This window comes from Augochlora pura, chromosome 7 (genome assembly GCF_028453695.1).
Source record: "Augochlora pura isolate Apur16 chromosome 7, APUR_v2.2.1, whole genome shotgun sequence".
Lineage (NCBI taxonomy): Eukaryota > Metazoa > Arthropoda > Insecta > Hymenoptera > Halictidae > Augochlora > Augochlora pura.
The window spans coordinates 6,420,748-6,446,073 of NC_135778.1; the positions used below are offsets into that span (position 1 = coordinate 6,420,748).

The window sequence follows — 25,326 nt, forward strand, 5'->3', positions numbered from 1 at the left end:
ACAGAGATTTATTTATAAAACGAAAGAAGCATGCAACAAATTATGTGTGTGCTCTTAGAATGTGCATAGATTTAATATATTATGATGGCAATATATTGAGATAGTTATAAAAAAATTATTTCTATATTAATATATTTTTCAAAACATCATTTTCATCGTTTGAATTCGTGTATAGTATAAACGTGTGCCAATCATAAAAAGCAGTTGAATACAAGAAAATAGTACAGATTATAGTAATCTCTCAATTCAATTAACACATCTGGAAGCAACGAGATGCTTAAATTGAGAGAATTCGGCGAATTGCTGTACTCTGATTCGCTAACGATTCATAATTGGATTGTGTTACCCTCGCAATTAAGGTGTAAATAGAATGAAAAAATATTGCACGTAAATAATGTAAACTTTACTATAGTCAGTACTATAAGTACTGACATTTCTGTCAGCACAAACTAGAACTGAAAAAGTTATACTTGTGCTCTCTGTTCCAATCGTTTAAAAATATATAATGATGATAACAAACATAACCTAACTTAATTGTTTGAAAACAATTGTTAACTTGAGCTGACATTTCGTACATCCAGGTTTAATAATTAGTGTCAGAAATGTACGGTGTATGTCATCCTAGTGTAAGTACAATTATTTATACGAAAATGATACAAATTTGAATTTTAAGAAAAATTATTCCATCATTTTAGTATTATCATATCGGAAAATTGGGATGCACAGATCCGGTAAAGATAAGTACAATGTTCAACGTTTATATCGAACTGTGTGAAGGTAATTGACCCACGATACTAATAAAAAGAAGCCTTAAAAAACATTTTACAGAGTTAACAATATTAAAGTAATGTCATGAATCTTTTTTTAGCACGGCGATATTGGGAAGTTAATTACAAGTACAAGGAGAATCTGGATTTGCTGTATTTAGAAGTTAAAAGAAAGAAGAACTGTGAAACAGAATTCTACATACCATGGTCGACATTATACAACATATCGTTAGACAAAATAGAAGAAATACAAGAAGGATTAGGCAGTGATAAGTAAAGTCAAACTAATTTTTAGAATTGTAATATATGATTTACTACAATTTACGAATAATTTATATTATTAAATTGCTTTTCTATAGGATCACATTTGTTTTCAAATCTGAGGATGGTACCAGTATTATCTACAAGGTGACTAAAGGCTTAGTTAAACCTTTGTCTCCCGAAGATAGTAAATTAATGAAGGAGAAAGAAGAGAAAAAATTAGAATTGGAAAAGCAAATTAGAAAAAATACTTCAAACTTGTATGAATTAGCTAAATCTTTAAATTCGGATAATAGTAATAAAGAAATGGAAACTGATGTCAATAAAGCAAATGAAGAAACATAAATTGAATAACACTTGCTGTCCCAAAATTCTGAATTAATACTGTTAAGCAATTAAAAACATTGTCCTAACACTCACTACACTCGACATGACTTTACATTTGTTAATATTCCTAAATTTCTGCAAAGAATAAAGGGTATTAAACACTGGATAAATTATATGTTGCTTTTGGGTATTTATTATTGAAATAAGTATTGCTTATATATTCGTAGTATTGTAAAGTTGGGAAGTACTGTTGAAAGTTACTTAACTAAATAGAGTGATATGTATTAAGCTGCCACTGCAAATTGTATATGTTAAATAAATTATTTCATAAGGATAACCTGTGGGTATCCTTTTTTCTAGGCATACTAACTGTTCATGTGATTTTAATAAACGCTACGAGGCACATGCTGTTTCATTACTATTAGATTAAAGATAAATACAGTGAACATGTTACCTAATATTAGAACTTAGTAGGTCTAAATTATTAGCTACATGTATATAAAAATAAGTAACGAAAGTACAATCTAACAAGGTTTCTACTTTGAGTGTTAAAAATAGATCTATCTACAAAAAAATGTACGACACTTCTATCATATATACATTTTTCAATTATCATGTTTTTTTCGAACATTATCCAATCGTGAAAGTTGCCAGTATACATGAAGAAACTTTGTTCTTTGTAAAAGTACTTATGTATGTGATGTTAATGTTAATACAGTATCATGTTTTTACTGATTAATGTATACATACAGTTTAGGTAGGTGAATATAGTATACAATTAATAGATCGACAAGAAAATATCCTTTTCTACAGTGTGATTGATTTTTTATAAAAATCTGTTTTCTTTTGGCAGTTAGACGTGTAGAAATAATGTAACTCATTACTCGTAGACTATAAAAATAAATGTTCTTCGAAATTCATTATTAATCTCTTCATAGAACGTTTATCTAGAACCTCGATGTTACGTATTTTCTTGTCCATTACATAAGAAGACGCCGTTATACAGATTTTAAACGTTCTTGTACATTGTAACTTAAAGTTATATTATAGTTACTCTGCTAAATCGTAGAACCTATATATGAGAATTGTATAAAATAGGCACATTAGAAATAATGTGTTACATGAGCACCTCGGTGTAAGTAGGTTTCCACTTCAATTTACATGGTCTCGGTACAAAATAGTTACCAAATAGTTTATTAATTTATCGGTGCATTAAGGCAACTAGAATTCGAGATGGTACTCGAAACTATCACAAGTGATACAAACGGCTTTATGTTTCATAATTTCAAATGCTTTTTGCCTTTTCCTTCTTTTTTCAAAAATTGCGAAAAATTTTTTCATAACGAAACATATACAGTAAGAATTATTCAAAATGAAACCTTTTTATGTTAGTATCACAGCATTGTAATTTGTAAATATTTATGATCAAATTGTTCCTTTGTTCACAAATTGTTTAGACAAATCTTTTTCACTCAAACGTGGATATAATTTGTTATAACAATTCCAATAGGTTTCATTTAAAACAATCCTGCGTATATAATCAGTGTATTATGTATTACTAATGATATTTTCTGAAACTGTTTGTGAATACATTATATTAAATAAATTTGTGAGGTATAGAAAATGAATGATGTTAGTGCAAAACTCTGAGTAACTAAGATGTAACGCATATATTTGTGATGATTGTACAAGGTAATCACGATTTTTCACCAGACTACAAAGAAAAGATGAGTAGAAGAAATGGTAGTGTGATGTTTATAATAAAAGGTGAATACGACTACTAAGAATGTGCTACTACATGTGTTACCCTTATGATATTATGTTGTAATAACATATCAAGCTGAACTATTGTACTTATGGATCTTATGCATATATATATCTAGAGGACGTTTGGTTACATATTTACAATGCGTAGCACTAGAATACCATAAGTATTCTATCACATACTGGAATCGTGAAAATATGTAACTAAATGATAAAGTAAAATTAACGAATAGATTAGGTAGGAATCAAACCTCTAGAAATTTGATCGTTATAAAATTTGTAGGTTTGTGGTTTTTACATCGTTTTCAAATAATTGTAAAAAATTTTCAACTGTAAATCTTCTTGATAAGTCGATACATGCATAATCGATACCAATTAATAATCATAGTGCCCAATGTTAACTATAAATACCGTGATTAATATGTTTTGCACAAAGTGCCATTTCTTTCATTCAATTCCCTATCACATGAGCATGAGCAAATATAGTTACATTTTGATTTATTTACTGCACTTTATGAATATTAATATGTTTATACAGTTAATATCTTTTTACGATACACAGGGAGAAGAAGATAGAAATCTGGAGAAGTTAAGAAGTGATTATTATACATAAAAATGATACGTTTAAGATGAAAAATTGTAAAATAATACTTGGTTCTAAAAAGAAGTAATTCCAGACGATTGGTCGGTGTTCAGTATCGTGGTCGTGAGATCTGATAAAACGTCTCGTGAAACAATAGAAACTTTTAAAAATTTAGATACCAAATAGCAATAGCTTTGTATCAAAATATGAACATGTTACAAAAGTACATGTATAATTTATGTTTCTTTTCCTGTCTTTGAAAGTATCTCAAGTGACTAACAACTATTTCCTTACAATGAAACTAACCAGTAATCGTGATAAATGTAAATCTGAAGATGTATAACTATGAGTTAAAAGCCTGAAGATCATATATTAATTAAAAACCTGAGATTCAACGGTAGAACATAATTCGTATCTTTTTTTCTCAATTCTCTATGTCCGATTATACCATGACACTAAAAAATAAAACATCTGTACAATACATAACATTATGAACCGTGGAACATATAATTCTGATAATTAAACGAATACGTATATAATTACCGGTATTATTAATTAATTGCGATTCGATTGCTCCTAAAATGATCTCTGAAAAGATAATAATAGAATGCTAAATGATTTTCATATCAAATTTAACAAAAAAAACGAACAACAATATTATTATCATAATCCGAATGGCTAGCACCAGTCAGCCATATACGTAAAATCTTTAAATAGACTTTGTTCTAAATCGCTAAGTGGCCTAGGATCTTTAGGCGGAGTTAATTGCGGTTTCTCAGACGTGAATTCCTCATCGAAATTACTGACATCTTCTACAGAATCCTGAAATGTAAGCATATCCACGATGTACCAATTAAAACAAATATTTGTTTTGCAATCATTCTGGAAGAAAGATAAAAATCTGATACTAACAATCACTGGAACAAACGGCGGCTTCACGCGTCTCAAGAGTAAATCGTCCCAGGCTATGTGCCTGAAGAACGCTTGTTTTTTAACGTCTTCAGCATCCCTTTCACTGCTGCCCAATCTTCTATCAGGATTTTTTCTTAGCAACTACAATGAAATAAGTTAAAAATATTTCTTATGCTGCTACTATTAATAATCCTCAACGGAATGGAAAGTTAATTACCCTTCGCATTATTGCTATTGCCTCCAAAGAAAGAAATCGCGGATAGCGAACTTCGTCATTTACAATAGAGTCAAACACTTCTTCCTCATCGTCACCAGGGAATGGAGACTAAAAAATACATTCGTTAGCAGCAATTACAAATTTATTTCTCTACTCCTAAATATTCAATTAATAATTGAACTTACCTCGCCAACAAGCATTTCAAATATCAATACACCCAGCCCCCACCAATCTACAGCTCTAGTGTATGAAGTTTCAGTGAGGACCTCAGGTGCCAAGAATTCTGGTGTACCACAGAAGGTTCCTGTTCTATCCCCATAACCCATTCCCTCTTTACACAAACCAAAATCTGCAATCTTCACATAACCCTCTGTATCCAATAATAAATTGTCTAGTTTCAAATCTCTGGAAGATCGACAGATAAATTGATACTTGTTACAAACGGATACAATTGTGATCTACAGAAGAATTTATCAAAGTGTACCTGTAAATGATACGACTTTCATGCAAATATTGCAATCCTAATACAACACAGGCTGAGTAAAAGACTGCTCGTGGCTCCCCAAAGACGTCTGCATGTATGTGCATCATGAGATCTCCTCCAGCTGCATACTCCATCACAAAACACACGTGTGCCTATAAATAACGAAGTTGTTAGGCTTTGTTGCAATTATTAAAACGTATGTTTTGATTGAGATTGGTGCGATTCATACCTCTGTTTGGAAGCAAGCGAAGAGGTTCACCAGGAAGGGGTGACGCGTTGCATTTGCCACTTCGAATATTCTTTTCTCTGATAATAATGACTCAACTTCGTCTCTTGCAATAATGTCTCCCTTTTTCAGTGCTTTAATTGCAAAGTACTCTCCTGTGTTTCTATATTGTGATAAAATCACTTTGCCAAAATGTCCACGACCAAGGACTGAGAGTAGCCTAAAGTTCTCTATGGTCATTCCGGTCAATTGCGAGTGTCTTCTAGATTCGTAGGCACTATCTCTGTACTGTGAAGGCTTAGAGGGCATTTCGTACACGACCTATAATTGTTAAATCATTGGTCTCAAATGGAATTACCCTTGCCAGTATAACAAATACATAAACATTAATCACTCAGAGAGATTAATTGGTAGCGTCGTTGTAGTCGTGTTAACAGTTTTATGAATTGAAAAATGTAGGAGCTAACATTATAGTTTTACCACAATGCATACGTTATTAGTAGACTACGGATGTTTATGTAAACATTTTAACAAACCTGAAATTCAACAGGAATGTATTTGTTAAAGGTTTCTATAATCAAATACACAAAATACTGTAGTCTATTTATTAGTGGATTTTTGATGAACAAACTTTATGAATCTCGTCTACCAGAGTTCTCAGTAATTGTTAAAAGTACCTAAAGCTGTAATATAATGAAGTACTTGCATTTTTGAAGACAGAAATAAACGTAACATTACACGAAGCGTTACAAGTACAAAGTTAAAAGCTTTTATACAGAATACAGACACAAGTATAAGCAAAAGTTTGATTGGCATGCTTTCTATGAAGGACCTATTAGCACTGTGAGAGTTTGCAACGATTTGTTAAGGGGTTCCTCTACCTTGTTAGTTTCAAAATTATGTGCAACATAAAATATACTATTCGTATATTACGTGGGTATAAAAAACTATAGCTATAAAAACCTCGAAAGGCCAGCTTAGAGAGACCCCTTTATTTAATTCAGTGAGCTGCAATAAATTCAGAAAAGCAATGTTGCGTTGAATATGTGAGTAAGAAAGGAGCAGAGTCACAAGAAGAATAAAGCTGCGTGTAAAGGAGGTATGTACCTCGTCTTCAGGAAACTCGACGACAGGTTGGGGCGAGGGTGTGCGTGGAGAGGGTGGTGCAATCAGCACGGGACGAGGCTCTGTAACAAGAGGCCTCAAATTTGCGCCCTGAGGCCCCCCCTTTTCCTCGTTGTGCAGGAAATCAAACTCCCTTAATGCACTCTGCAACTACATTACTATCTGCTTAACTCTGAGGAACTAGTTTTTAATTACCAATTTACATTGCGCTGCAGCACATCAAATTTCGAACAACGTGTATTCCAAAAGGGCAAATTTTCAAATTAACATCGTATTTATAATAAACTTGTTTACTGAAGGGAGTTTGTTATAATTCTATTAAAAGAGCATTGCACATTGCGACGTTTTAACAATTCCGATTACATTGGTGCTGAACTTTGCAAAAATAGCTATGCGCAGAAAAGCTAGCAATTAAACAGAATACAAAATTAAAAGAAAAATATACATGTAAAAATACATAAAAATTTATACGCTTGAAGCAGCTAACAGTACGCTGGTCCGAAATACTTTGCATTCTAGTATGAATCTTCATGTATAAATATCCTATATTCGTTGCATTTTCAAAGCGGCACATGTGAATTGTAAATACTAGTATACCTTGCGCAGTCGAAAGTATATAATATATCCTAACATGCCTTGTCAAAGTATATATACAAACATTAGAAAGTATACGGCGTCAACTGGATACATTGTATATACGTGTTCTACATGATCTTTTACCCATAACCAGTGTACCAAACCCTGAACCTTTCAAGTAACAGAAAATACTAGGGAACTTTTAAATACTTTTATAAAACAATGGATCCTCAATATACTACGTTTTTATTCAAATATACTTTTCCTCGGCTAATCATTTCAATGGTAATTACGCAAAAAGAATATATAAGTGATAATGGTATATATTTTTCTCGACATACCTCTTGATCTAATTTGGGTGGCGGTGGCGGGGCTGGCAACGAGGGTTTTTTGGTGATCGTAGGAGGAGGTGGTGGAGGATGCTCTGGAGGTCGTGGCAGTGTGGGACTGCTGCTGGATGCTGACAGTCCCAGAGGTCTAGCTCCTCCGAGTCCTCCCTTGTCTGGATCAGGCAGCTCCCCAGGTGTTTCAGGCTTATCCTCCAAGGATGTATCAAAAACTAGCTGTAAGGGTTGCGGTCCTAAAAGATGGAAAGTCATGTCACCTCACGTTGATGTATCAAAAACGTAACGGGGTATATATAACTACCTGACGGCGGACTCTCGGAGTTTCTCGTATTATGCAGCGAAGGAGCTGATCGTTTCAACAACCTGCCCCAAGTAGCAACGTTGATGTTCATCTGATTGGCTCTTGGGAAGTTCTTCACTTGCTGCTTGAAGATTTTGCGTTGACGTTGCAACTTAGGCTTCCTCGAGATCATTGGATTCAGGAATTTAATCTCAGCAAACAGAAGTCCCTGTGGTTCCAACTGAAGAGCCATTCCATGTCTAACGTCGTCGATGAACTCCTCCAGACGCAGGAACTTTACAGCACAAAGGGACCTCCAATCTTTCCAATAAATGCCTATTTCAAGCTCTCTCGACTTATCTAGTTCAATGGAAAACCTAAAGAGATGGTTCATTTACACAGACTGATACATTTAAAAAATATCTTTTTTAATCAAATTATGTAGTGAAATATACCTCTGATCCCAAGCCTGCTGGGAACACGGTCGCCAACTAGTTTGTGCTACTGTTTGGTTGTCCAGCTTAATAACTGCCATAATATCATCTGTACGAAATACACACACATTAGTTTACAGCTAAAATTAAAAAATTATAGAGATACTCACTACTTGTTTCATCCTTAACACTGTACGATTTGCTTGAGCTACGTCCTGTGACACCCTTGACAAAGCTGCGCAGGTCTGGACTTGCTGGATGTTCCCGCCTGGTACGCCCAGGCACTTCTTCCGCCAAGTCTTGACACCCCATTAATCTAACCTAATGAGTCAATAGTTTATCAAATTATGTTGCATCACCGACGAATGTGTTACAATTGCATGGTAGTTTCTCTTACCTCTAACTGTCCTGTAACAGCTGCACATCTTGACACTGAGGCGGGCACAGTGGCTCTGCCCTCTAGAGGACCGCGGAAAGGTTGCAGAGAAGTATAAGTCACCGGGACAGGGCTGGCTGACTGTACGCTATCCAACTCTCGCTTTAACTGAGCAGCAGTACTGCTGTCAGGTGGTAGTTCCTGTCTTCTAAGTTCAAGGGATAATCTCAATAGGTCCAGCTTTCTACTTGATTCCGCGAGACTTGCCTGAGCCTAAAGAAATTCAAAATCGAATACAGGAGACGTACTTAACGATGACCAGAATGCAATGGCGAGAAGGATACATATGACAAAACGCCGTTACTAATATAACCAATATTTATTAACAGCATGAATAACGCAGACAATCGTATGTACCAGTAGGCTTACATAAATGCTTGATACTCAGCAGAATGTTCTGGCAAAATATTTGTAACAGTTATAACTTACAAAAAAGACTATGAGTATGGAATATCATATAGTAATCAATAAATATCATTTAAACACACGCTTGCAACACGATCTTACATAATCCTAATATTCTTAGGAAATTCTTTTATTTTCGCAGAAGTATGTAACACTGTCCAACATATATTTTAATTTTATGTTACGGTAATTAATCTTTTCTCTCCATCAAGTTCTTAGAAATACAATTTTCAATTCTTCCTTAAAAATTAAGAATACTGGAGGAAAGCATCTACTGAACTTTGAAACATTGGACAGAGTAATTAAATAGTAGAACAGTGATGAAAACATGTCAGTGAGATGTAACCTCTCAAGATCTACAATTCTTTGGTATCGGTCGTACGATTTTCTTCTCGTTCTGTAACCGAAAGCCAGTTTGTCGTTCGAATTCGCTGATAGACCCAGACCGGTCCTTTGAGTTTAGCTCCTCGAAGTATCTTCTACAGTGGTCGCAGGAGCAATTGGGATTTTTGGAGGGTCCAATGTGATGTCCAGGTTTGCGAAAGGCGTTCACGACTCTTCCAAATATAGAAGCTTTGATAATATGATCGGTCCTCTCACCCTGAGGGGTCATGAAAGGGGATGTGACTCTGGAGGGCATCTTCGATGGAAGCGGTGAAGGGCTCTTGGACTCGAAGGTTTTAACTTGGTCGCGAAAACTATAAGGCTGCGGAATGCTACCGCTTCTGGTGGTAGAATCAGACAGATCCTGCTGCGACTGCTTGCGAGAAGGTTCATCCTCCTTCATAGCAGGCGCGATACTGCTCTCAAGACCTCCTGCGATCTCTTTACTATTTCTTCTAATGTTATCAGCTCTTTTTATCATCCTCTGGCTCTCCTCGCTGGACACAAAGCTCCACCCAACCGTACCACTCTCGTCAGACTCTTCTCCGCTATCAGCCGAGGACCACCCAGCTTCGCGTTTCTCCATGTAGTCTTTCATCTTCTTGCCCTGCGATAGGTACTTTTGGGAAGTTATAAGCCTGCGCTTCTCCTCAGACTTAGCCCAGGTCTCCTCCATGCGGCGGATCCTCTCACGATCGCTGGTACTAGCATATTCAAAGCTGTCGCAGGGTGTCAGACCCGATTTTGAGGCAACCAACGACTCTATATCTGAGAACGTGTCCTTACAACTGGTGGCCGCAGCAGAGTCGTACTCAAAAGGAAATCCGACGTTCGAAGAAGCCGCTGACCAGGGTACAGAGTCAAGGTCCCTCAACGCGCTGTAAGAGCTGAACTGAGAAGGGTACAGCGAGCTGAACATATCATCGCTGTCGTAACCTTTCGAACTAGCTATTGAAGGCATCCTCATAGGCGCGTGTCTGAAACTGTCGCATTTTCGCTCTGTTGCTCGCTTAAGGAACGCTTTGTCGTCCTGAAATCCTCTAGGCAGCACCGTGCTCGGTACCTGGGTGTGCGTCACTCTCACGTCAGGATTCTCAAAGACGGTCGACGGCGTATCTCGGTCATTATCTGACGTTTCGGAGTTGTCGTCGTCCTCGGTACCGGTGCAGTAGACGTCGATGTGAACGGTGCGAGATTTTCGTCTCGAGCTGTCGTCCTTCGCCGACGAGTCCGATTTTTCAGAATCCGCGGAGGGTCCAAAGCTTGCGGTTTCGGAGGCTGCGCTCGGTGATTCGCTCTCTTGCTAAAATGAAACCAGCAAAGCAGTAATCAATGACCAAAAGTTACCTCAACTCAAAACTTCCTCACCTTCTTCTTCTTCTGCTCGTCGAACGGAAGTAGTCCAGTGGCCGCCTTCTTCCTGACCTTGCTCTTGCTGAACACCGCCGACGAAGACTCCTTGCATTCTATATCCGTGGTCTGCGACGCAGCATCCTTGCTAGCAGCGATCGACTGAGTAGCAACCTTATCCCTGTTCAACAGAGTAGTTGTCACACTACTAGCAGTCTCCTCTTCCTCCACTTCCGGCACTGTGGTAAAGTGCCTGGAGAACACGTGCTGGGTAGAATGGTGTCTCCAAGAGTGATCGTACGAATGTTTAGTCGATTCGCCCGTTGCGATCTTGCTGGAAGATTCTTTCATGGATGTATCAGTGACGTCTACAGCAGATAGGACGATGCTACAGGTGCTTTTGCATCTTCGGTTATATTGTTGCGAGGGTCGACGGGTCGGCAGGCTGGAATAGGTCTGCGGGGAGTACTGTTCGCTGTTATACCCCGAGTCTGACACTCCTCTACCTCTGGAAGAGAGAGATTCCTCGTTACCAGAAGATCCTGATCTTGGAATCGTGTAGAATCCCGGACTTGGCCTGGGCGGGGGAGTCGAAGTGAACAGGATGTTTCCTCTCTGGAAGCCGAAGGAGCTGGAGGACGCTGATGGGACCGATTGCGACAACGTGGAGGCAGACACCATTGGTGGCGGCGACTGACTAGCGTTCCATCGGTACACCATACGAACACCGCTGGAGTCCGTGACGCTCGAGGATACCGCCACCGGAGACGTTTCACCTGACTCCGAGGTCGTCGGCGTGCTGTGTCGGATCGTGACTTCCGCACGCACCAACCATGGTGGTGGTTGCGTGTTACCAGGCTCGCCCTGACGGCCGTACATGTCGCCGATGCTTCTTCAGTCTCCTCCAGGCCGTTACCCACCGCAAAACATCATCGACACGGCCGTTCAAGCGGCCGCCACGCGAGCACGCATGCCGGAAACGCTTTCCTGCTCGCGCCGCGAACTCTACACCCGGCGACGGGGATACCTTGATCATCGATTCGACCTCCGCGGCTTCGAAGACTCGGAAACCTTTCTCTGGTTTGCTTCTGTAAGCCGCTTATCCGAGGATCTCGCCTGATCGACCTCACCAGCGAGCTACAGTGCGAAGACGTTCGTCTGGTGTTTCCTCCAAGATACAGCTAACGTCTTCGAGTACCTCAGGTTAAATACTTCCGACTTATATTTCTTAAAAATCAACTTCTGTTCTGCTTCCGATCGTTGCTCCTTGAAAGGATATATGGTAGAAGTTTTCCGTGAAGATTTCGTCTTTGCGTCTTGACAATATCTTTAAAATAATAACTTTTGTTTCGCCCTGCTTTTATTTCTTAGTACGTTCCGGCGTGTTTCTTGTGCAAGTATTTAAGGTAGAAATAGATTTCGCCTTAACAATTGTTCACAGCTGTCTTCTACAGTCTTTTGACGTTTCCCGTCTAGATTATGAGTTTATATTCGCGTGTAAAGATCTACAAACTGCAGAAAGTTGTGATATATTGGCAGATATCTCGTCGGCAGATTCCACGAAAGAATTCGCCTGTATCTACCAAATCGTCTCTTCCCTAGCAACTGTTACTATCCCCTGGTGCATCGATCTACGATCTTCAGGAAGCTAGAAATAATTCTTTCGGCAGATATATATTTCTCAATATGGCGTGGCTTTAAATAGATCTCCCAAGATCTCGTCGTACACTTCGTTTCTCACGGAGAGACAGTTGCGACATTTATCTGCATCGCATATCAAATTGTCGGCGAGCAACGACACTAACATATCCGTCTCCTCGGTTTCCGACCAATGGAGACCATAGTCTTGAAACGATTCTCGAGGGAAAACGATCAGACGTTATCTGCGAAGACCGTTTCACAATCCCGCGGACAGATTATACTTCAAAAGGAGAGAAGACTGCAGTCGGTGGACATCTTGTTTATGAATTCTCGTTTCACAAGATCGCGGACGATCCGCACATTTCCACACAGGGAAATCCTGATCGTGCACTTTCCTTGCGTCAGTACCTTGCACCATCGGATCGACTCACGGAGTCATCGTCGCTTCCCGAGGAATGGCACACCGCCGGCATAAATCTCGTTACCGAATCGGTCAGGAATTTTTCTCTCTAATTAACAACCGTGGGACGACGAGTCTTCCGACCGTAACTACATACTTCCGAATACGAAGCGCGCAGCAAGATTTTCCACGAATCGATCGCAAGAAGTCGATGCTTTCCGTCCCGCGGCGTCCAAACTTTCGAATCTCCCGGCGATTATCGTGGACTAGTTCCACGGGGGGGCCGATATTATTTTCGGAGCGTCTTTCACAAATCCGCGGCCACGTTGCACGGTTGTTCGCGGAAAGGCCGCGATTCAACGATATTGCGTCTCCGCGATCTATTTTCAGAACGGCCCACAGTGATCGACCGCTCTCTCGGTGCCGTCGTATCGCCGGAAAATGGTAAAATCACTTCGCGGCAACCACTTCTGTCGCACTTTGAGAATGCGATGGCTCAGCGATCCGAGCAGACAGCGTTCCTCATAATATTTACGTTGATTCCGCAGCGGCAGCGGTTTTCGCGGATCGGTTACTGGTTTTTGGTGACAAACGGCGCGCGTCCGGCCGCGGTATAATTAGCACGCGCATAAATTCGGAGCAACGCGCGGCAGGCGCCGAACATCCCTGGAACCAGATGATACTTCGCGTCAGTATCGACCACCTTGATCATTTCGATCGATGGTAACCAGTCTAAGTAAATGCACGTTGTCGAGGGTTCTCTTCCGGTTATATTCTTCTATTCCCTTACTCTTCGCAGTAGAATCTTTTCTCTATTACGAAATCTTCGAATGGTCTCGAGTGTCTTCACGGGCGTAGATAGATTCCAAATGTATCCACAGGTATCCTCTTGATGTCTTCGAGACGTCAGTCTTCTTAGGGTGTGTACAGTGAAAGAGACTGGATGAAAGGAAGAAACAGGAAGAGAACGGAAGAGAAAGAGAGAGAAAGAGAGAGAGAGAGAGAGAGAGAAAGAGATGATCAGTCTTGTCGAGGAATCAGGTCATCGTTCCGAGGATGATCTATCCGAGGGTACCGGCGAAGTTTCCAGGAAGATCCTCCGACAGGGCACACGCGTTTCGCCTGATCTCGGTCCGCGGTTGATTGGCGCACATGTCGTTAGTTTATCGTGTTGCCTACGACTGGGTTGCGCCAGCTCCCCTCGAGTGGTGGCAACTAAGCCCGACCCGAAAAGGCGTCATAGAAGGCGACGGGGTAGCGGGGATTAGCCGCTATTTCGGGAACGGTGCGTGTACGCCAGCGACGCGCACGTCGAGACATAGACGACTACGTCGAGCACCGATTCCGAGGCTCCGAGTCTCTCGGTGGACGGTTCTCTAGAACCGTCATTTTCAGTTTTACGCCCTGTCTTCGTTTCAGTGGACCTTGATCCATTGTTTTTGACGCCCCATCAACGTGGACGCGTTCTTTGTAGCCGTGTTAGATTGTTGTCGCTTTGACCGCAGTAGACTCTGATCAAATATCATTTTAGGGTATGTAATTTTATAGTGCGAAGTTCTGATATCAGATCCGTTTCATTTTCTTTCTCTTCCACACGATTATTAATGTCTCTATGATTTATAACATAAGAAATACTTATCATCCATCATAGAGTTTCAATATGCTATATTATCGCGATTAGTTTTACCATTTTTATTTCTAAGATTCAGTCTTTGAGAGCACTATTGTTTCTGCAATTAAAGTGGGACAACGCTGCCTACGGATTAATTGTGAATGTTCCTAGTTGCAGAAGCTCAAAATCGCACAAGATTGCTTGAGATGAGATGTACTTTGTGGGGCAGAACGTGAACTCTATGACCTGGAGTGCCACTTGAGGAACCATGATGACTTTGTAAGGCTCTGCTCAAGCTTTATAAGCGTCACATTTGATTGTGATTTATTCTTCTTATAAACGATCACGTTTTGGCTGGACTAAACTAGATGTAGCACAAAGATGTTCCAGTCAACGAACCAAGAGGGCTCAAGGATCGAATCAGCAGATCTGATCAATCTTGGCTGAAGACTAAATTTACAGGGCGATAATTAATCTATCTACTCGGATCCCAGGAGACAAACTTTCAGCAAACGGAAAACAGATTTGTAGGCTTGTATCTGCCAAGCGCATCGTTTATCGTGTTTCTTGAAAGCCACCCAAGTGGTCGACTACACTTCTTTTCCTTATCCGAGATGAATCGAAACGATACCGTTCCATCGATTCGAAAACAAACGAAACGAAAAAAGATCGCGATGGTTACCATGGCAATGCAACGACCATCAATCGACAAGCACTTTAATATAATGTTACACAATCATCGGGATCGATTGTCTATACGCGTCGCTGTACCTTTTTCAATTCCGCAAACCGTTACGACGGAAGATACATCGCGAATGTTTTTCGCGGCCGGAGCGAATCGCGCGTTACGAAGGTCCCTGTCTCTCAAACGAGATTCCATGGACAGAAAACATCGACAGGGAATTTCCCCGCGTGAAAGACCGTCTCGAATACATTGTCCAATAATATCGGCGCGAAGAATGCGCGCCTGTTAATAACGCGGAGGCGATGATAGTCGGCTTTTGACGGCGCGTATCGGCGGCCAGCCGGACAATAGCTTTTCATTATCGGAACGTCAGTCCCTCGTATCCTACATCGTCACGCGTCTATTGAACAGGAAATGATACGTACCTCCGTTAACGCCTTCTTATCAGCGACTTTGGCACTTTGTAGCAGACGTATCACGTTCTTAGCTCCCTCCACCACAGCAGCTTCGATTCGCAAACGGTGTCGCAGCTCCTCCACCCTTTCCTCTAACGCGAGCTCCAAGCTGGGCTCGTATTTATCTGTAACCATAACGCGTGATCCTCCTGGTACTATATCGTTGTGAAAAGCAATGCTCGTTTCCCCATTGTGATAGAAAATTCAATTCTTTTCATATATAAAGAGAATGAAAAAATCGATTTCACGTTTCATATCTCTGTTATATTGCAACGATGATTCCATCTGTTTATTCATTGAAGAATATTAAAGATAATTAATTTATGATGATTGAAAATGAATTGGATATTTCAATATATGACTTCAAAGCGTACGAAGTCTGTTAGTAAAATAAATACCTACAAACAAGTAGGTTAAAATCACAGTGGTTTTCCTCGCTGCGAGAATCAAGGAATATCATTGGTTGCGAACAAATGGCAATGCTAATAGGTCGAAGCTTTCGAAAGTGATCATTACATCACTGTGATTATGTATTTCACCTGTTGTCTTCTCGTTACAGAAAATAAAATGGAAAAGCTCCATTTCGTTTATTATAGAATTCAAGAGATGTCACCGAACCTCGTGTCAACCTGCTCAAAACTCAGCTCTTTGACGTTGAAATCTTCGATCTTCAAAGAAATTTTGCAAGGTATCTCGAATATTATATGAAAATTGAATGCACTTAACGAATGCCACAATTTTGCAGACGTTGCGACAGAAAAGAATTCCTTCGTCGAAATTGATTGTGCAGGAGATTGAGATGCGGTTCTTACACAGCGAGGTCGCTTCATGATCATCCGAACTGGTCTTCGCGAAGATGGATCGAAAGCACATAGAGAGATAGAAGAGGATTTGCCCGCGAATGGCGACGTACTGAAATACGACTAGAGATCTGCTGATGTCGAGACCGTAAGCGAGATTGATTTTATGTCACGCCAGACTGCCGACATCCTCCGAATCGTGGCAGGACGTGCATTCGACTCTTTCGGAATTCACATCCCCGTGGTCGAGTTGGGTCAAGTGAAACGGATAATAGCGGATTTTCGAAGCGATCTTTGTGTGCGCGTGACCGTATTCGATCGATCGGCAGTTCGCACTTCTGCGAACGATTATTCGTACCTTGGTGTAATATGGAAAATGCTGAACAAAAGGTTCGAATTACTATTACCGACGTTACGGTAGATTTTATAAGTAAAAGGCGCAGGTATTAAAATTTTTGAGACTCGGGAAAACACTTAAGAATATGAATTTTTAATGGACCGGGAATTAATATAGTGGCTCGAGTAATGGCAGTAAGTTTTTAAGAGAAACACCTCGCACAGATATATAATAACCCATTAAACTGTTAATAAAGAAGTAAATTTCTGATTAGTTCCGGCATCTTCCAATTAATGCACGACAATTTTTACTTTGAAACTCAAGATTCTTAAACAATTTCTATGTTGGCGAAAGGAGATTTGTGACTGTAATGAAAAACACTGTTTAAGCAGTTTATTTGTAGTTGTCCAGTTCATATCGTCGGTCTCGGATTCGAATCAACGAAAAGACGAATCTAAGAACGAGCACCGACAGGAAAGAAGACCGAAACACTGGTATACGCGCAATCGCGAAAAACATACGGCTTCCGGGGAAGTTGATCACGGTAACCTAATGAATCACAAATTGGACCGACGAAACAAGGAAAACATCGTACCTTTATTGCTGGTTGCTTCTCCGTTCGGCGGCGGTGCATCGCCGCGTTCTTGTTGCTGACGAGCCTGTCGCACCTTCATTATCCGCATACGTAGGAACTCGATTTTCGCACGGGAATCGTCCAGCATTTGCTGCGCCTCCTGCAGCAACTTCTTGTCCCTGCCGCTCGTTAAACTCTGGATCATGTTCTCCGCCCCCTGCTTCACCTTTAACGCCAACAGGAAAACGTATTAACCGACAAATTATCAGAGCGTGGAATCAAGAAGACGAACCTAAAACCTATTCCTAAGAACCGTGTTCACTTTGATCACCAATTCTGGTGCGCGTCTCGTTACCTACATCATGCAAATCTATTTATGCCTTCTACCGGTATATATTATTTACGGTTCACCTGTTACCAGTATCGTTTAGGTAATTTGATCGGTGCTTGTTGAATACACTTATCTATTGTAAGCATATCACGATAAAATTTTGACTGACACGTACGTTTCTTTAATTTGTAGAGAACGTTGCTAATTGGTCATTGTATTATTAGGTGCTTTCAATTTCAATAAATTGATGGGAAATTAAATGTCCACGACAGTAAATTTACACCATAGTTTCTTAAGATGAGAATTGAGAAGATTTGAGAAATACTAAAATTTCCGTTTTTTGTTATTCTATGTTCTGAACTTGAATTTAACATTTTTGATTCGCTTCGAGCGATCAAAGAACTATCGTTCTGCTTTGATTCAAATTTGTCCAGGATTACTAACTTTCAAATTTTGTCAACGAACTAGCGAAAAATTGTCGCGAATCGCGTTTTGCGGATCGAATTGTTCCGGGATGTGAACTTTTAGAACGTCCTGTATGATTTGTATGTTATCGTCGCGGTTCACCTTTCTCCACGAAAATTTCGGCATTTTCGTTGTTTTACCCGCGACAGCTGATTGGAGACTACGCGTTTCCTAAACATCGTAGGTATTCACCAGCTCGATAGCTAAGCCTGTTACGGTCTTGAAACGGATCGCGTAATATGACGTAAAGATACTATTTCGCCGTGGCGCGCGAATCACTGCTACGGGATTTCGGATTCGTTGACATTCGCGGATTGGGTGGATGCCAGAATCGATAGTTCGAGGCTCATCGATCATTCGGGAAGTCTGATTCGACGGTGGTTAATCTTGCACACGAGAGTCAAAGTTCCCGATGCCCGAGATGCACGTTTCCCGCCACGTGGACCGTCGGTGATCGGCCAAAAACTTTCCGTTCCATTCGAAGTTTTCGACGTTCTCGAAAACCTGTAGCACGATTCTAATTATTCTAATAACACGTTCGACCTCTTGTCGTACGGTACAGAAATGTTATTAAATAAATTATTTGCATAGAAATCAATTCGCTAAAAACGGTACGTCAGAGAAACGCGAAGCAAAAACCGGTGTAATGGGAAAAGTTAAAGTTAATTATATATTTTCCTGTATTTTATTTTTTGGTCATGTCGCGCTGTGACTGGTCATAGTCGGCAAAAAATTAATGAGAAAATTAACCGTCGTGGCATTAATAACATGTCATTGAATAAACTGTGATTAAATGCTCGTAGGTGACGCACTACTGCTTCTTCGATGGTCTTGTTAATAATTAATGCTTCTCTCGTGAGTGTATACTTAAATCTAGCTAAACCACTCCGTGTAACGCGAATATCACTTAAAGTTGAATTATAGGCAAATATAATGAATAACATTTTTACCTCTGCGTGACTTTTTTAAATGACAATCGGTACGCAGATATGTTTTAGATTAATGTTTGAATTGTTGTATTCATAAATAGAATTGTTATCTTCCATTAAATATTTCGTCGTATTAAAAATCAACGACAACTTCTTGTACTCATAAAGAGTTTCAAAGAGAAAAAAGGGGTGAGGGGGAAATAATATTCGTCACCGTGGCCGATCAAGCGAACGAGCAAGTTCAAAAGCTCGTCGCGTACACACCGATTAGTATAAACCGCCGCGCGACAATGTGTGGAAGCTATCTATAGTAGAAAAAAAAAGAAGAAGTACCAAGAACGCATTTGCTGACTCACGAGAACCCGAGTGAAACTGTTACTGTCTTCTCCGGTTAATCGCTCGCGAATTGCAGACGGATTGTTACGGTGCTCACGCGATCGTCATTACACACGTCATTACGACACACATGCTGTGCCCATATGTAGGCGACCGGCGCGAAATAATAACCGGCCTTCCACAGGTTTATGCGTAAACAATAAGCATAATTAGCGGACCGTGGATCCTGGCGCAATCCAATGTTTTCTTCGGACGCGATTCAATCAGACTGAAATACGATCGAAAGTTGCTCAGCCCCTTAAGAAAACCTCGTGAAAGTGCAGTGGACGATTAAGCGGTTCTGTGATGCGCATACAATGTTGCTGTTACACATAGATTACAGAGAAAACTTCGTAAAATGAACCGTCTAAGTAAATACAGAAAAACACTGGTATTTTTCGTGGTTTGTTCCAATCATTGAACGATTCATTTTGCATTACTTATTACTGTAAAACGACACTGTTACCCTACACCTCGATGGACAAGTAGAAATAGCTAGCAATGGCCAGACACGCGAGCCAAGAGCCAAATTTTCAAACCCGACTTTCTCGAACCGACTGCACAACGCGAACAAAAAGATCAAAACGTTGCCTTTGCAGATGTGTTTTTGCATCGCCCGGCAATTATACTAATTGCGAGACGTTCCGAACGTTGGAACTAATGCACGAAATACCCGGTCTAGCGCAATTACTCTCGAATGACATAACGGGACCGGCTGAAGGTTGCAGCGTCTGCAACTTTGATACGAGCGACTACGCGATATGATTCTACGTCGGCCGACGGTGACGGTAATTGAATTTTACGAAGGTTAGACTTGGCGTATTGTTTGAAGAAGATTGAATTCTGACTGGATGCTGGGACACGAGCACTTTTCCTTCTCGTTTGCTGCCTTTTTTCGGTTATTTTTCTTGATAAGTGAGACGTCTACCTTGAGTTCGATATTGAGCTGCTTCTCCAAGGATAAAAATCGAGGATCCGTGAATAGACCCTCCTGACTCGGCGACGACGGCCCCATCGGTGACAGAGGCGTGTCTGAAACGAAAATAGGCGTTGAAAATAAAATGCCGCCTCTCGATACGATCTGGCTGAGTCTGAACGACAAAAGCACGAGTTTCATGGAAAAATTCTCTTTCTCGCGTTCGATTTCAAGGGACGATAAATAAAATTTCAATATTTTTTCGATACTGTAAATTTTTGAAAGATAAATCAAATACTGTAACAAAAAGAGTTCTTTTCCATGAATTTCTCTATAAATATCTTTCTAAGCCACTGGTTAAATTCATGAACGGCGTACTAGTGCTTATCAACGATTAGGTCAATGATTTTCAAACCCTTTTTATTGAACAGTTAATTATTTTCATCTAAAATTTAATTCTCTCCTTACGGTACTTGTCATTGAAATTTTTATGTTATTCGTAATTTAATATTATATTTAGAGTGTTTAATAAAACATTGAAAATCACTAGGTTGTGTATCTTTATTTAGAAGTGATTCAAAAAGCATAAACTTTTCCAAAACTATATCTACTCGATTTTTGAAGATATAATTTTTATTCACAAATATTTCTCGCAATTCACGAGACATTCCTGCATTCTTCCCAAGGGATGATTTCACCCTCCAAAACCGTGTTACGATGGAAACGAAAAACATGTGTGGGTTGCTGACGAATCACTCTGGTTGCATAAAATGTTTCATCATTTTTTGAAATTCCTCTCGATTGCAGATCAACGATTATTTATTTAAGAAATGAATACGTAAAACACGAAGCAGTGACAGCGAATTAAGAAAACGTGAACGTCTGCGCAATTACAACATTCTCAATGTCTCGCATAAGTGTATCACCATAAAATAGTTCACATAATAACGCACAGTTTATGCAACACTTGGATAGTATTAACTGTAAAATGATTTTGTAATCCAATGAACGCCACACGATTTGTATTCTATCTTACGAAGCACTATTCAATTCACCCATGATAATAATATTCTCTTAACTGCATAAATTATACACAATTGCACAATTTTCTATTCCAATCTAAAACGTACATTTCCTGCGCTTATTGAGCGCATACTCTTTGCACATCATAGAAATCCTATAGAAATTCTAATCGAAGCCGTACGAAATGCAATTTCAGCCGAAGCGCAAGCACGCGGAAAGAAGAAACGCATTTTTTTCCGAGCGTTCCGCGCGGCAATCAGTGAAACCCACTTTAACGCGGAACGGTCCAACGGATCTTTGTTTAGATCCGAGCCAGCCTCGATCCGCGTGGGCGGTTGGTTCGTATAAGCGCGTCTCGTTACATCCGAGAGTTTCAAGTGTCCAATAGTGAAATCGTAAAGTGCTCGAATCTCACTTCCTGTAACCCACTGGGGATATCGCAGCGTGCTGTGCAAAAGACTCCCACGTGTTTTAATGCGCCGCCAGGTACAATACTCGCCTTGGATCGGGGAGGAAGGGAAGAAAAAAAAAACAACGAAGAATACACTGCTCCTCTTTGTTTCGCGCGCGCTTACCGTTACCAGCGAATTTCCCATCGCCGCTTTTCGCCACGGGCTCGCAACGCATGGGGGAGTCCCACAGTCCCAGTGACTGGGAATCGAGAGACCGCGAGCGACTTATTGCGCAACGATCGCGTTAATCTTCGCCGGAATCGGTGGATCAATTAGCCGCGGGACCGCCATGCAACTTCTCGCTCCTATCTCCATACAATTTTTAACTTATGTTCCCGTAATTCGACGCTTTTATCTCGGCTTTCCACCTTCTACGAATTTTATCCTCGGATAAGCTTCATTTCGGATTTGTCGCGCCGATTTTGTATCGATTTGTTGATCTATCGTCCGCCAAGTTGCAAGTCACTTGTATTACATATGTATGCATATATCTTGTATTTAATATTTAATATATCATATTATGTATCGTGTTTTGTAATTACTTTACTATTTTGTTTTGTAGTTTGAAATTTCTGTGATTCTATCTCGTGACGATTTTTAGTTCGTGTTTCATGATTCTTAGATTTGTTATTTTTGGTTTCTGTGGAATTATTTCATCTCGGAACAATTTGATGTTTCCGTTGTTCGAAGAGTAAAGCGTTTTTAACATCGTCTCAGATGTTTTCCGGAGTCCTTGATACGGATCTACGTCGCGTGCAATTTTTTCGGTACAAATTATCTGTTAAGCAGGTGAGAAAATCATGTCGATAAGCAACAACGAGACTGTGCAGCGTCAGAGATTTACATAAACGATTCACGGAAATCGAAAATGTGCACTTGGAAATGCAATATCGACGCGATCGTCGCGCATTAAATTAATTCTACGTTCGCGAAGCATGGACGCTCGTCTTTTACGACGTAATTAAGCGGGCGTCAATTAAGGTCAGACGCTATGAAATCATGGATTGGCTGATTTGCATAAAAAGAGCTGCCGGCATCGGTGTTATAATATATTAAATCGATACACCGAGTGGATCGAGGCGATTTATTAGCAGCTTCATTCGCACTGATTTATAGCGATCCTCGAGAGAATATCGTCTTGGAAATTAACAGCGAAATGGATTCCACGTCGTACGGGACGATTCAAACACGAAGACACGAATACCGGATGAAAAAATTATTAGAACAATTTGCTGAAGTTCTTAAAAATCGATTTCTGTCTAAAATTTTTGTTTAATTAATCCGTTGTTTTCAAACTCCTTTGTATAAAAATGTTCCTAAGCGTTAAATAAAAACTGTGCTTAATAAAACAATGTTTTTTTTTAAACAAAATATGTTGCCTTTAGCTTTAATATTAAGAGATATTTATATAAAATTCTATTATACGTCATCGCATGGATGCCACATATATTCGGGACTCTTATCGAGAGGGTTAAAGATCGAGCGTTGAGATTTTTCTGTCGAATGTTTTTCCCGTAACTTTTTCTCTCTGAATGGACAATTCTCGGCACGTCTTGTACAAAGGACAAGAGACCACCCGTCCACTACACAGCGCTGTAATATTCGATTTGCATAAACAACGCTCCGGCGAGGGAAAAGTAGACCACGGGGCTCTTTCGCGGGAGAGCCTTCTGAAAACCGAGTGTCAGGAGAGTTCTAAGTGCAGCTTCCGGGCGGGCCGGAACCCCGAACAATTACAGTAATCAATTCCACTTACGTAATTATATCGGCGGCGCTTGCGAAACACGCGCGGCTCCCGTTTTAACGCGGCCGGGCACGCCCATCGGGCATTTTTCTCCTCGTTCTTTCGCGTTTATTTCTCCGTTTTAGTTTCCCCTCCGCCGGTTTTCTCGATCTCTCGGGGCGCTACGTACACACCGTGCTGATTATGGAGTGGCGCGGATTTCCTGCGCGACTAACACAAAGAAATCACCGATCGTCGATTCTTTTTATCGGGCGTGTTCTTCCAATCTTTTCGGCGAAAAAAGCTACAGCGGGAAAAGAAAAGTTAATCGTACACATTTTAAAAGGGTACTTTTTCAAAGTGGACCAAATGTCTTGAATTTTTTGTAAATATGAGAGGGACTGGTTGATTGCGTTAAAATACCGTTTTAATTTTGCTGTTTCTTGGATTCACAAAAACGGTAAAAAAAGCTTATATTTTTAATATATTTTTGTTTGGTCTGAGCTATGTCCAAATATTATTTTTATCCACTTTATAACTGCCAAAATTTTCTACACTTAGGAATTTCCTTCTTCTGATTTCTTCTCTTATCAAAGCGAACATTGTACACAAAAATGTTAAAGTTACTATATAGCTTAAGTAACGCTTTGCCAAAATATCTATGAAGAAACTTTTGAAGAAACAGATGAGTGTATGTAACAGATAATATGTAAACTTCATTATAGCACAGTATAATAAAGTTATCTAGTACAATGTTCGTAGCAGTGGCTAATCAAATGATCATGGTTTCGCAATTTAACTTTGACTTTGCAGACCAGATTTCCCTGAGGACCCTAAGTTCCGAAAGCGGTACGTTAGTGGCAACTTTCCCTTATACATGCGTGTTCCCGAGCATGCGAGCAAACGGCTGTCGGCTAAATGGCATTCAAAGGATTACGGGGCCGAACAATGGCGGAAAGCGCGTGAATTTCCTGGTGTACTTTGCCGACGAAATTTCTTTCGAGCTGAGCGGACCGTGAAGGCCTCGCTGGAACGATTTATCATCGATAAATGCCGGATTTATCCGTGGAAAAAACGACGATAACCACGCACTCTAGATTGCGACAGATAAAATTGAATTGCGGGCTATCGAACGCACCTAGCTTTTCTACAAAACTATTTTTTCCTGGGAAACTAATGCTTTGCTATAGCTAAAATTCGGCGGACACGCTTTTGGCAGAGTAGACATTATTTTTGCCACGGTTATTTCGTTGGACAATTTTGTAAAAAGATTTTGAAGACATTACCTAATATCCTTTAGCATCTCAAAAAATACAAGTCATTTTATTCTCTTTTAAAAGGTTATTCTGTCTAAAGATGTCGGAATATTAATGCAAGTCACCTGTATACCAGAACAAATTCTAAACTAGTCCAGCATTAATACGTATTCCACGATATCTAAAACCAGCTCGGTGCATGCACATTGTCAGAGGTTTACAAAAGTATCGGAAGCCCACATTTCAGAAAATCTCCGCGGCCTAACAAAGAATACTGGAAGAGGGAATCGATGTGGCGCCGTTCAATAGGCCCTAATGGCTGCCGCAGGACGTTCAGCCGCAGGCGATATCCTCCTCATTGTCCTCTTCTTATTTACTTCCCTTTCTGTGCGTCATTATCCTTTTCCGTTCGCCAACCGGCTCTTCCTTCCGTTGTTCTTTTTCCTTGTTTCCTGGGGAACCTGTCCGCACGCT

At 40.1% G+C, this 25,326-nt stretch overlaps 3 protein-coding genes across 5 annotated transcripts in view; 1 reads left to right on the plus strand and 2 right to left on the minus strand.

Moving 5' to 3' along the window:
* Window positions 1-150: 150 nt before the first annotated feature.
* On the plus strand, window positions 151-1,534 carry LOC144472319 (uncharacterized). Its single transcript, XM_078185288.1, has 4 exons — window positions 151-626; window positions 696-777; window positions 869-1,040; window positions 1,127-1,534. The coding sequence occupies exons 1-4, from the start codon at window positions 603-605 to the stop codon at window positions 1,371-1,373; spliced, it is 525 nt and encodes a 174-aa protein (XP_078041414.1). The 5' UTR covers window positions 151-602; the 3' UTR covers window positions 1,374-1,534.
* A 523-nt stretch (window positions 1,535-2,057) lies between these two features.
* Pkn (serine/threonine-protein kinase N) overlaps window positions 2,058-25,326 on the minus strand; it is a 54,506-nt gene continuing 31,237 nt past the window's right edge. For 2 of the 3 annotated variants that reach the window (XM_078185286.1, XM_078185285.1), the window contains exons 4-18: window positions 20,411-20,514; window positions 17,404-17,608; window positions 15,642-15,796; window positions 8,701-8,952; window positions 8,474-8,624; window positions 8,325-8,412; window positions 7,891-8,246; window positions 7,584-7,822; window positions 6,649-6,816; window positions 5,545-5,862; window positions 5,316-5,467; window positions 5,017-5,236; window positions 4,832-4,939; window positions 4,615-4,755; window positions 2,058-4,524 (exon numbers count right to left, since the gene is read on the minus strand). In XM_078185286.1, coding sequence (XP_078041412.1) covers window positions 4,381-4,524; window positions 4,615-4,755; window positions 4,832-4,939; window positions 5,017-5,236; window positions 5,316-5,467; window positions 5,545-5,862; window positions 6,649-6,816; window positions 7,584-7,822; window positions 7,891-8,246; window positions 8,325-8,412; window positions 8,474-8,624; window positions 8,701-8,952; window positions 15,642-15,796; window positions 17,404-17,608; window positions 20,411-20,514 — 2,801 coding nt within the window. In that variant the 3' untranslated portion in view covers window positions 2,058-4,380. The remainder of the gene's footprint in view (window positions 4,525-4,614; window positions 4,756-4,831; window positions 4,940-5,016; window positions 5,237-5,315; window positions 5,468-5,544; window positions 5,863-6,648; window positions 6,817-7,583; window positions 7,823-7,890; window positions 8,247-8,324; window positions 8,413-8,473; window positions 8,625-8,700; window positions 8,953-15,641; window positions 15,797-17,403; window positions 17,609-20,410; window positions 20,515-25,326) is intronic. The other variant, XM_078185287.1, reaches the window with a different exon arrangement.
* LOC144473152 (uncharacterized) lies at window positions 9,050-14,082 on the minus strand. Its single transcript, XM_078186774.1, has 2 exons — window positions 10,897-14,082; window positions 9,050-10,831 (listed from the first exon to the last, which is right to left on the minus strand). Exons 1-2 carry the CDS (start codon window positions 11,755-11,757, stop codon window positions 9,494-9,496), a joined length of 2,199 nt encoding a protein of 732 aa, XP_078042900.1. The 5' UTR covers window positions 11,758-14,082; the 3' UTR covers window positions 9,050-9,493.

What these genes read in the sequence shown, in the direction of transcription:
- LOC144473152 (XM_078186774.1), bottom strand. Translation starts at nt 11,757, where the DNA reads ATGTACGGCCGTCAGGGCGAGCCTGGTAACACGCAACCACCACCATGG. An exon ending in ACGAGCAGAAGAAGAAGAAG is followed by an intron (nt 10,832 to 10,896) that starts GTGAGGAAGTTT and finishes GTTTCATTTTAG; the next exon opens with CAAGAGAGCGAATCACCGAG.
- LOC144472319 (XM_078185288.1), top strand. Translation starts at nt 603, where the DNA reads ATGTACGGTGTATGTCATCCTAGT. An exon ending in TTATATCGAACTGTGTGAAG is followed by an intron (nt 778 to 868) that starts GTAATTGACCCA and finishes ATCTTTTTTTAG; the next exon opens with CACGGCGATATTGGGAAGTT. An exon ending in GAAGGATTAGGCAGTGATAA is followed by an intron (nt 1,041 to 1,126) that starts GTAAAGTCAAAC and finishes GCTTTTCTATAG; the next exon opens with GATCACATTTGTTTTCAAAT.